The 16,533-nt window shown below is 49.2% G+C and overlaps 1 protein-coding gene across 6 annotated transcripts in view; it reads right to left on the bottom strand.

Annotated features, from left to right (window-relative positions):
* Window positions 1-2,573: 2,573 nt before the first annotated feature.
* Window positions 2,574-16,533, bottom strand: part of STUM (stum, mechanosensory transduction mediator homolog) — a 48,286-nt gene continuing 34,326 nt past the window's right edge. Inside the window, exons 3-6 of one of the 6 annotated variants that reach the window (XM_085575894.1) lie at window positions 12,032-12,116; window positions 8,718-9,217; window positions 8,227-8,568; window positions 2,574-4,626 (exon numbers count right to left, since the gene is read on the bottom strand). In XM_085575894.1, coding sequence (XP_085432020.1) covers window positions 8,974-9,217; window positions 12,032-12,116 — 329 coding nt within the window. In that variant the 3' untranslated portion in view covers window positions 2,574-4,626; window positions 8,227-8,568; window positions 8,718-8,973. The other 5 variants (XM_085575893.1, XM_085575896.1, XM_021536999.4 and 2 more) reach the window with 5 other exon arrangements.

The raw sequence follows: 16,533 nt of genomic DNA on the forward strand, positions 1-16,533 counted from the left end.
GTGTGCCACGTGCTTCCTCCCACCATTCATCAGCCCCAAGCTTCAAACGTGCCCTGATGCGACTGCCACGTTCTGCACGTGCCCTGCAGCTGCTTTTCCCATAGGAAATGGCTTTGCAGGAAGGCTCACAGACCCTGTGGTTTCCAGGGGGATCATTAAGGATCAGAGGAGGTCTCTTGAGCACTTGTATGCCAGCATGGTGCAGCCCACAGTGCTGCTGCCCAGGGAGCATCCCCAGGGCAGGTTGGTGCCATCCTATCCTTTGAACCCGTTGTATCCTTTGGCCATGGGTGGGGCAGGCAGTGACAGTGGCTGCTTTGGTGGGGCAGGCAGTGACAGTGGCTGCTTTGGTGGGCAGAGGTTCCAGTGGGGCAGGTTGCAGCATTCTGAGCGTGCCAGGGCACTCACACACCGTCTCTGCAGGGACAGAGGCTCCTAATGCCTGTGCTGCCCAGGCTGTCAGCAGCATGTGGGCCTCTGAATAAACAGAATTGAAGCCTGGAATTTGGCATTTATCTGGCTGGCTTGAAACCAAGGCCTGTCCCTTAAAAACCCACAACCTCCTTTCACATCTCTGGCTGTTCAATGCTTAGTGTGCCCTAGACATAAGCATACACTCCTGCCAGTCTCACAGCTCACATCCTTTTCCATAGGGCTGCAGTTTTCCTGTAGAAACAAGCTCTGGAATAGCCTGTAATTCTAATATTACCTCCTAGGATCAGGTGCTACCTTCTCATAGCTGCATGTGGATCTGAATGTGTATTTGGACTGCATGACTTTGAGATTTAGAGATAGTACATGCATACCTTGTAATAACCCTCCTCTGCATGGACACTACTTTTGTAAATGGTTGCTCAGGTGACTTTGAACAGAATACTGTTGAGATGCTTTTCTAAATATGTATCTCCAAATGATCCAATATCCAGGTGGTGCATTTCCGTGTCTCTGCATGGCCAGCAATGAGAGCTGCTGGCGGGCAGACCCTGGCTCCCTTTTGGGGTGAGCTGCAAGCCAGGACTGACTCCAGCCCTCCTGCACAAGTTGCTTTTGCCCCACCAGTGTAACAGCAGCCAACAGCCCAAACTCTCCCAGATGGCCTCATGCAAAGCACACCTGGTTACACTGATTGCTCTGGATCATGCAGGAGGTCACAGCTGCTCCCCACCACCCTGGGAGTGGTGTTGGTGCTGTGGCTGTGGCCCTGTGGGGCTCCCAGCAAGAGCTGCTGCAGGACTGGATGCATCCCAGAGGTGTATGGCAGCTGTAAGGAGGTGAGTTGGTGTGGGGAGGCTGCAGATGGAGAGGGAGGGAATTGTCCCTGTTGCTGGTGGTTGCTGGAAAGGGAGTTTCCTTGGACCCACCACTGTGTGCTGCACGGAGCAGCTGCAGAGAGGAGCGACAGGGTTGGGCTGTGCTCTGAGGGCACCTGGGCTGGCTCTGCTCTTGTGCTGGGGGGTGAGCCAGTTCACCCCTGAAGCCAGGGTGAGGTGTGTGGTGGCTGTGGGCCTTCCTTGGGCCACGGTGTGGGTGGCTGGGCAGGGGGGTGTCAGAAAGGTGGCATGGAGGTTTTCCCTGTGTCTCATCTGTCATCACTAAGCTCCAGTTTTTGACTTTGCTTTCGTGTGGTTTATTGCTAATTTTCCTCCTCCCCTTCTGAAATGGTTCCATTAGCAGGGTGCTAAAGAAATCTCTCTGAGATAATTATCCCAGATCTCTCTAGAGGCTTTGCCACATGCTGGTGTGTCTGCATGGCTGTATTAATGGTATCATACTGCTACATACCAGTGCTCAGCCCAAGGTGTTTCCCCTGCTGAGGGCTGAAGCCTGAACAGCAACATACAGCAAGTGAAAGGAACTTCTGCCTCCCCTCCCAGACACCTCAAAGCCATGGGGTGTGAGAAGACCCTTCTTGCTGGTCTTGCACCAACTCTGAGTTTGGCCCCCTGATCCAGTTGGGATCTCCCATGTGTTTCTCTGCCCACAGTGGCTCTGGGGAGGGAGCAGAGCAGTGGTGTTTTGTGGCATTGTACATCACAGGAGGAGCATGGAGTATGGATGGCTGAAATGTGCAGCTGCTTTAACAAGTTGCTGGTCCTTGCAGCAGAGCTGGCTTTCATGGGAAGGCTCTGCCACCTGCTCAGCTCTGCTCAGATGTCTGTGGCCATGCTCCTGACAGCACGTAGGCTGTTCTTTCACAGGGAGCAGGGATAATGCACCTGGAGTCATATTAAAGTGTTAAAATTGCAAACGAAACTCAGTCAAGAAGGATTGCTTGCAGGCATGTGCACAAGGGAACACAGGGTGTCTTTTCCCCCTCCCTTGTCTCCATTCCAGAGGTTCAGGTGAGACTCCTCACCAGCCTCCTGCTCCTCTGGAAGGTTCTGGTTGCAAATTCCTTAAGGAAGTCATGCCCTGGCCCCTGCCTCCTCTCCTCAGCGGATGTGGATGTGGGCTGGTGTCTGCTGGATGCTCTCCATCACCTCGCTGGTGGGAGGAGAACAAGAACCCGTTTGGAATCAGGGATGATGTGGTTTCTTCAGGTGACATAAAGAGACTCTACATTTCGTTCCAGCTGTTCAGCAATAGAATATATTTAACTTAAAAAAAAATATATCCACAGTATCAAAACACAAGAAGTCACAATCCAATACTCAGTGATATAAATAGGCATACAAATGGTCCTCTGCAACCCCTCAGTTTGGCATCCAGTATGAAAATGAAAGGTGGGCTTACCAGCAAGGTGCAAACAACACAGGTGGGCAGGCGCCAGCTCCCTCCTTCCTAAAGTGGAAAATCTGAGGTACCCATGCATGGCCAAAGCCAAGGAGAACACAGACTTGAGCCAGCAATCCCCCTCCCAGCCTTGGGAACAACCTGTGCCGGTGTGTAGTGGCTGAAGGAGGGGTATGGGCCAGGTGGGATCTCTTGCTGGGTGTCTGGGGGAGCACTGCCATCACCTCCAGCAGTGCTGGTAGAGGTGAGCCCATTTTGATCCCAAGCCAAAATGTGCCATTCCCTTTCACCTGCCTGTTGAAAGCATTCTCAGAGCTGGAAGATGGATTGAGCTACTCTGGCCTTTGCCATTCTTAGAGCCTGAACAAAACCTTCACTTCCCACTGCACCATTCCACCAGTGGGGACAGGATGTTGTTGCTTCCCTCTGGTCAGTTGGGTGGGTGCAAGAGAAGCAGGACTTGACTTTTAGCCTGGCTTAGGTATTCGTACAGATGACAAGAGGAGGAAGGATGGGTTGTGGGTAGCATGAACTCTGGTGGGATTCACTGTAATTAGCCCTGGTTCAGATGGTGCCACTGTGACCTGGGGTTTTGCACCATGCTGCTCCCACAGGGGGATGGGAATGCTGAGGGCCAGTTTGGGAAATAAATTGCAGCACTGCTTCAAAGTGCATAGTGTGTGTGAGCGTGAAGCAAAGTCAGCTGGAAAATACAGGGCTGTGTTGCCACACCATGGTTAACAAGTGTGTGGGAGAAGACATTGCTTTTACCTGGGAGGAGTGCCAGATCTAGCCAGGGTCTCCTTGTACCTGGGGTTTAGATGTCAAGGAATTCTTGGTGGTGTCTTGCAGTGGATGCAGTTTGGGCTGAGCAGCAATAAAATGCACCCTGGCTGGAGTGTATGCATGTCTGTGAACTGCAAAGTCAGCCTAGAACAAGCAGGAGGCAAGGAATAAAACAGCCCTCTGAAGAATACTGGGTCTGTGAGCTTCAGCTTCCTGTCCACAGAGCTCAGCACAGCACTCACAGCAAGACTTAATGGGCAATTTCCAGCACAACTGGAAGGTCTTTAATAAAATGTCTGAAAGTCAGTGCACAGGGGGAGGGACATGCAGCTTTGTGTCTTGGGAAGGTGGAGTCCCCTCTCACATCTAACTCTCCTGACCCCATGGCTCTGTGTGCCAGAGCTGCTCCCAGCACAAAGCCCCAGTGACCTTCCCTGCTGTGACTGCCACAGCTGAGAGGAGCAGTATGGCCGACCAGGCAAAAGGCTGGGAGGGTGGGAGTCACCCGCCAAAGCATCTTCTCCATGGTAAATATGGATTTGGCAACACCAATGAACTTGGGAAAATGGTCCTGTGCCCTGTGTTGCAATGGGGGCTGACCCAGGATGAAGCTGGTTTTTCACTGAGTTGGTTCCTACCTAGAATTGCTTTCCAATGAGTAGTTGTTCAGCCCAGCTGTGTTCAAGTACCAAGAAGCTATTTCATTAAAGCCCTTTTTTTGTTTTGGTTGTTGTTTTGGTTTGGTTTGGTTTTGAGAAACCTGGTTTTCACAATTAGAAAGGAGCAGCAGAAAATTCTGTGTTGCTGGCAGATGGGGGTGAAGCAACTGCATTTATTCTTCATTACCCACATCACTCTTTAGCTGTAAAACTCACATGTCAAACATCTACATTTACAAAGCAGGTGATGGTGCTGGGATAGCTGGGGGCCATGCACTTGGGACCACAGGAAGGGCTCGGGCTGTGCCCTCTGGCTGTGCTGGTTTGCAGCTGGTCACAGGCACAGCTCCCACAGGAGGGAAGGGAGTTATCCAGCCCCGGTGGAGGTGTTGTCCCCTCTGCAATGCTTCGGAAGGAGGTGTGAAAGCACTGGGTCGTTAATTTTACCCTAAAGAGAAAGAAAGTAATTGTTGATAGGGGAAAGCTCCAGATTTTCACTCCTACCTGTGTCTTCACAGCGTGGCTCTTGTCAGTGCCTGGATTGTGAGCACCAGACACACCCCTCCAGATGCTGCCAGCTGCCCACAGAACTCTGACCTCTTGTGAGAGTAGGAAAGCCAAGTCGTAGTGCAGGGTGTTGTACTAAAGAGGGGAAGAGCAGAACCTGCTGGTGACCACAGCCCTGCCCTGGGCTCAGTCTCTGAGCTCCCCACTGCTTGCCACGGGGAGACCTGAAGCCAGGGTGAGGGGCTCACCACGGCCTGAGAGCAGGCTGCTGCTCACATGTGGGCTGGGGGGAGCTTGGCAGTGTCGGTTTTATTCAGGGCTATTGGAAAAAGCAAAGGGATTTATAATTTTTATTACTACCACAGGACAGCCTTGGAGAAAATGCAATTTGATGCTTGCTGCCTGGTAGCAAGGCCAATCTATAAAGTGGCTCCTGTCCTAAAGCTGAGAGTGGGAAACTGTCTGCTGCTAATTAAAATCAATTAAGCAAATCACCACAGTAGGCAAAAATAAGGCTTTTTGTCCTGGGTGTCATTTGACAGATTTCAGAGCCTCTGAAGTGGTGCATTGAGTGTTTTCTTGGCTTCACCAATTCAATAAGAAGGTGAAAGATAAGAGAAAATTTTACAGAGCAAAACCTGAAAGTAAATTATAAATCCCACACTTCATCTGTACAGTGCTCTGACTCCCTCATGCAATAAATGCAGACAGCACCCAGACCTAACCAAAGTGATGCTCTCAGAGACCTGCAGCAATCCCAGGGAGGGCAGCATTTCCATTCGATCCTTTCCCAGCCAAACAAATTCTTCCATCCTAACTAGAGCACAGAGACGGACAGCACCAAATGTGGTCCAAAAGGTCAGCAAAACCCTGGTGGTGCTGATGAGGTGCTTATTCTGTCCCTTTTTGTTCCCAGGGGACCTTCTGTGCAGGTGCTAGGCCTCTGGGATGGGGCATCTGCTGCAGGTGTGGCATCTGATGCCACAGGAGATATGACTTTTGGCAGTTTAGGCCCAGTGAAAATATCAGCTTGTTTATTCCTCCCCAGCCTGAAGCTTTATGTGCTGCCTGTCCACTACACATTTAAATCCACCTTCTAAAAGTGAACCCAACTTCACAGGCAGAAGAACACAGAAGAAGTTGTTCTTAAGCCACACTTGCTGCTCCTATTTCAAAGGTGTTGCCTGGTTCCTTTTATCCATGGCCTGTTATCCATGTCTGCTTCTGCACACCTGTGCTGACACCACAGCATAACTGATTTGATGCTCAGGCAGTGTTTGGTGTTTGCACTCGACCCAGCCATTCTGGTTTGGCAAAGGTGAGGGGTAACCATTGCTCTTTGTCATTGTACATGCTACAGCTGAGTGGGCAAGTGGTTTGGGTTACTTCAGAGCCAGTTATAGACATCAGAAAAAGAATTCTCACTGATGACAGCAGCAGCTTGTGAAGGTGTTTTCCAGACATGCTACAGATTCCCTGTTTGCTACTGGTTAGGATCCTATTTACCCCTTATTTTCCCAGGTGGGAAATGGAGGAGCAGAGATGGTCGGTCTCATAGAACACGCTGAAGCTCAGTTCTGTAATACGTGTACAGCCCAGCAAGCCACAGAGCTGCAGATGCCACAGCACAGGCCACTCCCTGAACCAGTCCCTTTGGTAAAAATGGACAAAGACACTTGAAATAGTGAATGTTGTGAGCAGAAATCCTTCTGGTCATCGCTGTGGCAGTGGTACTCTTGAGGAGCTCATCCCTTGGCTTTAGTGCAGATCCCAGATGACTCTTGGGTTTTCCACCACTGACCTGCTTGATTGGTTTTCTCCAGCTGCTGCTCTCCTCCAAGCCTCTGCCTGGCCAAGCAATGTAACCGTGGCTCACTGCAGCCTGGCATTCTGGCAGTTTAACTGTGCTGCTTTTCCTCTGGAGCACTTCCAGCCCTGGCCTAACAAAAAGCACCAACTGGTACTTGCTTTCCAAGGAAACCTTTGCTCCTCTGCTGCCTGTGTTGTGTGGCTTGTGTCGCTCTAAAAACTGATGGGTTTTCAATCTCTTTTCCTCTAAAATGACAAATGCAAAGTCTTCCTGTCTGTACCATGTCATGATCTTCACTTTTTATGCAGTAGCCCAAAAAGTGGAGCTCATCATCCCTGTTTGGATACAGGGCAGTGACTAAATACCTGTTTCTGCCTGTCCAGCATGGCAGAACAAACAGCAGTTTAGGGTGTGAGGCAAGAGAAATGCAGCCTGAATTATACCATGGGTTTGCTTAGGAGACCTGTCCTTTTTCCTTACTGTATACTGTGAGCTGTACAAATACACTGCCCTGCCTGAAGTCTGGCTTGGTAAAATGTACAATTAATTGTTTGTGTTACAAATTTGCCTCCTTGTCTATATACATATATATATATATATATATTCCAATTAATACTGCTGAGATCAGAGGAAATACTTGAACAACCATCTTCACAATGAAAGCTGGTGCTCCCAAGGCTCCTAACTCTCTGCCTCTTTTCTCCTGTTCAGGCAGCCCAAAGCTTTTTATAGTGCCCAGCCACAAAAGGGTCAAGTGGAAAAAGTCTGTCATTCCTTCTGATGCCTACATTGGATAAATGGGCATAGTTTAGAGGGGTCCTGTCCCATCACAAGTTAGTTGGGACTGTGAATGCTGCTTTGTCCTCAGCCCCGAAGAAGGACCTCCTGAGCTGGGAGGGCAAAGAGGTATTGATGTCTGCTTCCCACAGGCTGTGGGCTCACAGCGCAGTGCGGGCATTGAGCAGGGAGGAAACTTGCTGGGAAGAGAGGTGTTGCATTAAATACAGACAGTGTCCCTGCATCAGGAGAACAGCAGGGGTTGTGGGGAGGCTAAGCCAGAGGTTTGCTAAACCAAAACACTAAATGAACTTCCCAGCAGGTCTCAGTGGGATCACTTGACAGGTGCCCTGCCCAGCGCAGGGCTCTCCTCCACCCTTGGTGGGCAGCTCAGGGCACTTGCTACTTTTTGACACCCCAAGTCTCTTTACAACAGGGGGTGTGATAGCTGACCGGACCTGTTCTGCATGAAAAATAAAAACCTTGTTAAAAGCAGACCATCTTACCAGGAGAGGCTGGACACTTGCAGGGCAGTGGTGTTTGCTGCCATTGCTTTCTCACCATCTGACTCCTGGCAGGAGCAGTGGGCTGGGAGTAGGTCTCAGCTGCTGTGCTTGGGTGGCTCCTGGTTTTGGCAGAGGGTTTGTGTGAAACTCCTCTGTCTGGAAGGGCTGTCCTTGCATGTCAGCAGCCTGGCTTTACCCTCTTTCATCAGGGCTCCCCCTGCTATCTTTTTGGAGAGAAAAAGCATCCAGGTGCTGACACCAAGCTGAGATCCTCTTAACCTACTGCAATCAGAGGGATCACTCCACCTGTAGCCACTGCAACTCTGCACATCATGTTCAAACCATTAAATCACAGCCCCATCCCATTTGGCCACGGGCCTTGCAACCACAACAGCTCCCAAGCACCTGTCTAGTACCAGGTAGTGATCCTGGAATTTTGGATACTTACCTGGGGAAGCAGAGCTGGGATGCTGCTTCAGCCAGGAGCACTCATTGTGCTCTAAGGGGATCCATTTTCAAAGCATGGAGACACTGCTAACAAGTCCCTTTCAGGGGCAGGAAAAGTCTCATTCTTTGGCTCCCCAGTATTGTTTTAGATGAGAGGCTTTTGGCAGTATTTGCTGCTCTATAGGCGAGGTGCTGCAGGACATCAGTCCTGTGCTAGGAAAAGTGTTCCCTGGGCTGGTGGGAGCTCTGGTCTTTGCATGGTGGCAGCGGATGGAAGCAGGGGATGGCCCCGGTCACATCAGCGGTACAATATGATTTACAGCAAGCACGTTTCTCAAGACATCTGTGGGAACAGAGCTTCAGTGAACATCATATATACACAGACAGTAGAGGAGGCTGGGTTGGACCCTCCACTACTGCAAAGCAGTCACGGATGGAATCTCAGGGTGGGGAAAAAAGTACCACTGGTTTGCTTTTACATCCTGTACATACATCTATGAATAGCTCCTTGGCATTTGATGTTCACAGCCAGCGTCCTTTAACAGCAAGCATAAAAAGGAGGCAAAACATCTTCAGTGACCTCCTCCTGGGAGCAGACGGAAGGCAGGATCTCCCTCTCCCTTGGTTCAGCTGCCTGCCTAGGTGCCACCTTTGCCAAGGGTGTTTCCTTGTCCTGGCACCCTCATCCTCCTCATTGGCCTTCCCCTGCGTGCTGGCCGGGACCAGTCCAAGCCAAGCCTTGCTTGCCTCATCTCCGCTGCTCAGGGGCATCAGTGCAAGTCTGCGCCGGCTGCTCTGCATCTCCGCTCCGCTGGACGGGCAGGTGAACCGGGCAGACACAAGGAGACAAAACAAAGGGGACAAGAAGAGAGACAAAGGGTAATGAAAAGGTCCGTGGCCCACGGCTGCCAAAGGAAATCTCTCGCCGTGTTTCTCTGACCATATTTGTCCCAGCCACTACAGCTGCTGTGGGATCCCCTGTTCCTTGTAGCCTGTGAGGAGGGAGGGGAAGGGAACATGATTAGAGTTAATTCCAAATGAGGACCCTCGATGAGGCTCAAGCAAGCCACGAACCTGGTTTACCAGGAGTGGCAAAAACCACGTGGGAAAACAGGAGGGCTGCCACATTCTCCCTCGTGGCCAGGCTGCCCAGGGCAGCCCCCTGCCCTGCTTTAGCCAACAGCTGCCTGGTGCTGCCTCCTTCCTGGGCACAGCCATGTGGATGCTGGCAGCCAGCCCTGCTGCTCTGGCACCCACCTGCCACCAGGCTGGCACGGGCACCTCTGCTTGAAGAGATTGTAAGAGCAGAGCAGATACCAGTGGTCACCAATTTCAGCCCAGTAACCTGAAGTTTTTATGGAGTGTGTTTTCCTGCAGTGCAGGGGAAATGGATGCCCTTGTATCCTGTTCCAGAGACGTGGCTGCTCCCAAGCACTGCCCTGGTGGGTCGGGCATCTGATCTTGAGATACATCTCTCCTTGGGATCTACTTGTGTTTGCACCTTGTCCTCCCAGAGCACTGCCAGGTAGGAGGAGTTTGGTTTTCTCTCTCCATCTTTTTGTTCCCATGCTGGGTTTTGCTGATGGTGCTCCCCAGCAGCAACCAATTTGCGCTGCGGTTTGCACAGCTGAGCAAGCACCTCTGGGAGGAGAAGGGGAATGCCTTGAATCACAGGTTGAAGTGTCAAACACAGATCTTGGGATGCTCTAATGATATTCTCACTGCCTGGTTCTGCACTTGCTTTGCTCCAGCCCAGCAGAATTACAGCTTTTCTCAGGGCACAGCAGCCATCCAGTGGGCCTGGAGGAAACAGATTTTTTCAGCAGGAGGAAACCGATTTTTTCAGCAGCAAAACCAAGGAAACTGCCAGGATCCCTGTTTCTTCATACCCTTTCCTCTTCTTGTGGCCATGAGGTTTGATGCACTTCCCAGGCAAGAAAGTGAAGCCCTTGGGGTCCCACTGTGTGGCAGCCACATGGATGTTGCAAGGGCTCAAGCAGCCTGTCCTGCTGCTTGTCACAGCTCCTTGAGGTCCCAGATTATTTACTGTCCTGCACACTGTGGTGGAGGGCAGGCTGCAAATCCCACAGGGGATAGCTTCATCCCCTGATGGGGCTAGGGCAGGGAAGGGCAATAGGAGAGCACCTACAGCTCCTGTGCTAGTACAGGATGATGAGAAAAATAATGGATTTCTTAACGCTTTCCTAAGTGGCTGCAATGACTGCTCCAGAAGCTTTCCCCACTTTCCTTTCAAGAGAAGCTTGTTATTCTGACTGTATCAATGCAAAAAAATCTCTTTATTAAAGAAGCAAACTACCCTTACTTGCAGTGCCCGCCACAGTGAAGATCTTTCAACTAAAAAAAACTTTTTAAAATCTGGAATGGCTTTTTTTCTTAGCTTAAGTAACATAAGTAACCTGTCATTTTTATATTTTGAATTTCAAAGAAGTCTGAAATTTCATATCTCAGAAGAATGCTTAACTTTTCAAACAATTTCCATTTATGCTTTGTAATGTTTTTTTCTAACCTTTGTGTTAGGCTTCTCTAAGTCCCTTACAGAAACTGAACACAAAATACCAGCAGGTGCCAGAACCCCTATCTCTAAGGGCATTTTGTTCAACTACGAATTGACTCCAGTGAGTGAACTTTGCTGTACTTTGGAAAAAATCCACACATTCGCCCAGGTTTGGCATCCTGGACCCCCACTGTTAAACAAGCACAAGGGACAGAATAATGACACTTAACTGAATTTCTGCCTATTGTGTGCAGCTGTACAGAAAGACTCTCATCTCTTTCACACAGCTTTTTCTAGAGGGCAAAATGATGATTTCACATGCATTTATGTTTTAAGTGTGAGTCAGCTCTCTAGGCAAGGTGAGCTGGCTGGAAACTTGTAATTTGGACTTGTCTATGGCATTGGTTTAATTTGTTTAGGGAACAGAGTTAAAAAAACAAACAAAGAACCTTATGGACCAGAAAGGTGGGACCTGCCTTCAATCCTTAGTTAAAGTAAGAGTACCTTACTTGTACAGCCATGATTTATTGAGATATAAGAAAATTAAGATTGGGAAATTCTTTGAGTCTGGCTGTTGCTGTTGAAACTGGATGGAAAGAAGTTACAGTGGCCAAGTCTGTCTCTTTACATGACCATAAGCCAAAAAATGACCTGTCCTATGCTGAACTTTTTTAGTACAATACTTCAGACTTAATTTATCAAGTAGTTTATACGTGAAAAGAGTATTGCATTTCTTGCATAGGAATAGCTGCTCTGTATGAAGCAGCTTTATGTTAATATGTCTGCAATAAAAGTGAGGTGCAATTCTGTAGAACAGAGAGCTCTGGGTTCAGGATTAAATGGGCCTGTGCACAAAGTCATTGATTTAATCGAGTTTACTTGAAATTGCACTTCTCCTGTAAACCACTGCATGTAAGATTGAGAAGAAGAGAACACAGGTTGTGCACAGGCTGTCCTTCTGGGACTGTTCATGCTGAGGTTGGCTTCAGGATGCCCTCAGTGCTGAAATGGGTTCCTGCTCTGTTCCAAGGGTGCCCTTGGGGTATCCTCAGGGGCATTTCAATGCTGTGTGAAGGTTTTCAGCACCCCTGGGGCTGTGCAGCCACAGGACAGACACAGAGACAGTCAGACACACACATGTAAAGGCACGTGGCTGGACTTGGGCTGGGAGTGGGCAGTGCTGGCCAAAGTGAATTCCAGATGTCCTGCCCCGACCGATGCTTGCTGCTCTCCATGGGAAACTGCCTCAGAGCATGAAGAGGAAGAGGAGGAAGAACAGAAACAAACTTACCTTGTGAGACTTTGATGGTGAACAAAAGGAGGCAAAGGAACATGAAAGAAAGAGAGAGGGAGAAATGTAACTGTAGATGATATATCTGAAACACATGGAGAACCAGAAGAGAATGAACAAACTGAGGCTGCAGAGTAAACAGAGAACAGCTGCTCTACCATCAGACATTCACACCAGGGCTAAACATTTCTTAAAATTTTTGTACTTGAAGTGGATCATTTCATTTGAGACTCTTGTTTAAAGATGACGGGAATCCTTATCTGCTTTTCCAGCCCCAGGCAGGACAGTCTGGATAGGCTAACACCTCTGAGCAATGCTCCCAGAAACTCTCTCCTCTGTGCCATTGGCATTTTGTGGGTTTGACTGAAGGGGAGCCACTGAAGGAAGGCATCAAACAAGACATCACAGTGTACCAAAGGGCTCATGGCATACCATTCACAGTCCCAGAGCTGGGACAATTACACCTGAAGAGTTTTTGGCAGCTTCCCTGCTCAGTCTGCTTATGCCCACAGGTAACTCACAACCAGAGCATGCCTGGTGCTATTTAACATTCCTACAACGTTTTAAGAACTTGCCCCACCGCTGCAATTGGTGGGAAACTGCAAAAAAAGGTATTTTAACTACTTTCCTCAGGCCTAGTTTGTGGAACAGCTCTTTTTAGATCTTTTTTAAAATGTAGTAAGTCCAGGCAGGCAATTTGTCTTTGGAATTTTCTTCATCTCATGAAGGGTTACTGGTTGGTTTGGGCCTCCTGCTCCCCTTTCCTTTCCAGGACAGCAGTGTTACCTGCCCCAGGAGGGGCCCTGCAGAGCAGAGAGGCTCAGTGATGCTTTCCCTCGGAGCCTGAGCATACAGCAACTGTGCAATCATCTGCTGCTGCTTTTGGCAGGGTCTGAACAGAGTAATTAGCAAAGGAGTGACGAGGCTGGCATGATTGCAGGTGAGTTCTCACTACTGGCTGGCAATGAGCTCTGAGAGTTGGCCGAAGTCTCCATCCAGTGAACCTGAAGCGATGGTGCAGCCAAGCACATCGTTCATTCAGAGGCCAAAAATGAGGGAGGGCTTCCTTCAGAAACCAAACTTGATTTCTTGGCTGCATTCAGCAGAGGCAAAACAATGCCTGGACAAACAGTCCCTCATTTGTGTCCCCTGTGCCACATCAGTGTGACCTTACTATGTTATTTCTCTGGCATTTTTGTCAAGAAATGGCACACAGTCTTTTATACCAGGCTCTGAGCAGGCAGGGACTTCCTGGAAAGTTCATTCCGCACAGTGGGCGGATGAAGATGTGGGCTGGGGACAAGGTGTGCCTGTAGCTGAGGGAGCTTTGCCTGGAAAGCCTTAGGAGGCTTGTTTTCCAGTTGGTTTTGGCCAGCTAATTAGCTGTGGTTTGCCTCAGCTCTGTGCATCATCCCTGCAGAGCTGGCAAGGGGCTCCAGGAGAGCACACTGCAGCAGCACTGCCCAGCCATATTTTGGCAGGAGAATTAAGTGCTCCCTAATTCTACCTTTGCCTTCAGACAGCAGGTACAGCAGAGGACAGTTCCCAAAGCCATCTAGCTGCTTAAAGAAGATATCTCTGGTGTCCAGTGGGGCCAGCTGGCAGTTTGTTTAAATTAGCAGAGAAAATACCCTGTGCTGTGGTGCTGCCAAAAGTAATTAAGTGTGACAGCAAAACTGCATTCAATTTATCTTCCTTCTGGGATATTATCCTGATAAAGGACACCCAGAGGAGATGAGGGGTGGACAGGACCCTCAGGTCAGTCAGTCTCAAGTCCCACCTTGTCCCTGACAGACATGGATCTACCCACTCTTGGAGTCTTCCAGGGACAGAGAGAGCAAATCCTGCCATACTACCTCTGCAGCATTTTGACCTTATTGGAGGAAAAACATCATCTAATTTCCACACAGGTCCTTCCTGGTGTTACTCAAGTCTGTCTTAGGCTGAACTGCTGCCCTCTCACATTTACTAGCCCTCTGAACACTTTCATCATCAGCATGCTACTGTCTTGTGGTTCTCTGGACTCTCTCCAGGTTTTCCACTTGAAGTACTGCCTCCAAAGCTGGCCAAAAGCCTCACCACAGCTTTATGCATGCAAAGAAAGGTGATGGGATCAGCGAAAGCCCTACAAGCTCTGCTCCCACCTGCCTGTGTGGTGTTCATTCCCTCTGTAGCAACGTTCCCCCTGTGCCACTTGTGACTCACTGCAGCCATCACATCCTTCCCTGAAAAACAAGTTGTTCCCTAGTGTGTATTTATGCAGTTGATTAGTCTTTCTGTAGAGTCCTGGGCTTGTCCCTACAGAGTAGCACTTTCTGTTTCCAGACCATTTCTCTGGCTGCATGGATCCAGGCACTGCCCTTGCTGTGCCTGCCGCGCTCGCAGCCAGCGCTGGTGTGTGGCTGGGGAGCCTCTCCTCCAGCCCGTCCTCAAACCACAAATGAAAATACTGAGCAGAGTTGCTCAGGAGGGACCTTTCCACACACCTCTCTTTATTTCTTTGCAGGTTAGGAAAATCCATTTAGAAGAAAGTTTTCAAGTGCATTTTCACGCAGGCCACGTCCCCCTGGCTTGCTGGCAGGAACGCTGTGTGAGACGGGGTCAGCATCTGAAGGTTAGCAGGGATGGCTGACTGCTGCCACCTCTCATGAAATTAATTCCTCTGCCATCAAAGGGAATCAAGCCAGTCTGACACAGCTCACTCTGGACAGAGCCACGGTGACTTTGTGGGGGCGTTTTTTATTTTCTAAATGCATGCGAGTCACTTACTTGATTACTTCTTCCAGGAACTGAAGCATACCTGATTGGCCTGTAATTCTTCTCCCTTTTCCCTCATTAAGGACAGTTTGCCATTATCCTCAGACCAGATTCCCCCTTTCCATGCCTGGGAAATAGCACTAGAAGATGAAAAGCTGGAAGGAGTCTCCTGTTCAAAAGGCATATGGAGGTGGCACTTGGGGAACACAGTTCAGTGGTGGACAAGATGGTGATGGCTTGGACTCAGTGATTTTGGAGGTATTTTCCAACCTCAGTGATTTTATGATTCTGTGGTTCTAACTCCCTCCCAACTCTCTACCAGCTAACAGAGGCAGGCCCAGGTACAGGGAGTGAGGTGATTATCCCTTAGGGAAAGCCTGAGCAGAGTTCCTGACCCTCAGCTGCTTCCCACCCTCCCCTTCACTGCTAGCCCTCACTAGCTCAGACAGGACCTGCTGTGTCCTGCCTCTAGCCCATTCAAATAGCCTGGCACCCTCACAGGGACACATGGGATTGACCATTTCAAGGCAAGGGGACTAGAGGTGGGCAGTGGTTTCACACTTTTTAAACTATTTCCCATGTGCACCCAGATTCAAGTTGCAGTGGTGTACAGTTCCTGTCCAGTGCATCTAATGGTTTGCACACAAACAAAACCCAGCCAAAGCAAATGGGCAGTGTTCTTAAATGAAATGTCCTATTTCTTACATTAGAAAACTGGTTTCCTTCTTAAGTTATTATTATTTTTTAAAATATGATAACAAAAACCAACCAGTTTGGGTTTGACAGGGCTGTTTGATTGAGGTAAGAGCAAGCAATCACTTCATTCTTTGTGTCGATTAAGTTTTTTATTTTCTTTTCTTCTCCATCAACCAAGAGCTGCTGCATTTAGCCACTACTTTCTCTGCATGGCAAGTAAACTTAAAAGCAGCTATTTAATGAGATGGCAAGAAATTGCCAAGGGCTGCAGCTTGTCAGATGCTGCTGGTGAAACATAAGACACATTGACTCCTCTTGCCATTTTCTACTACCACCAGAGGGATGAAATACTGCTGCTGTGCTTGGGGACCACTTGACCTGAACATTCCCACCACATGCTGCTCATCCATTCTCTGCCTCCCAAACTGCTGGAATCCAGCCAGATGTGGGGAAGAGTGTTCTGGGGATACTTCTAAGCTGTATGATTTTCCCCAACAGTGAAACTGGAGAAGACCCTCCCAGTGAGACCCTCCTAAGCACCAACCCCTCTCAGGTGGAGAGCAGGGCTTTGGAGCAAAGCAAGTCCGTTTCAGTGGTGGTTCTTTGTCAGGACAGATGCTTTCCTGACTCTCCCCACACCTGCAGAGTGGGGTCCTGCCAGACAGCGACCCGCACACGGAGACTGCCCCACAGAGGAAGAGCAGAAGAGTTTATGGTTATGAACATTCACTTATGGCATTGCACACAAATCTGGCAGATTCTTGAAGACACATCACATGTGGACAGCAATTCACAATTTAGCCTCAGAAATAACCTGCTCTGGAGGTACATCTGGAAGGAAATGTGGTAGGTGGTTTGCAGGGTAAAGCAAAGAGCAGTATTGCCTTTGTCCTGAGGAAAGTTTTTGCTTTGCATATATTCAGGTTTTTAATACCCATCATTTGTTCTGCATGGGGACTGCCTTAACTGAAGCTGGCTCAGAAATTATCAATGTGGTTTGGTGAGAGGCTTTAACCCCTGGGTTTAGCAGCTGAAAATGTGCACTGGTT

This window comes from Lonchura striata, chromosome 3, assembly GCF_050655825.1.
Source record: "Lonchura striata isolate lonStrDom1 chromosome 3, ASM5065582v1, whole genome shotgun sequence".
NCBI lineage: Eukaryota > Metazoa > Chordata > Aves > Passeriformes > Estrildidae > Lonchura > Lonchura striata.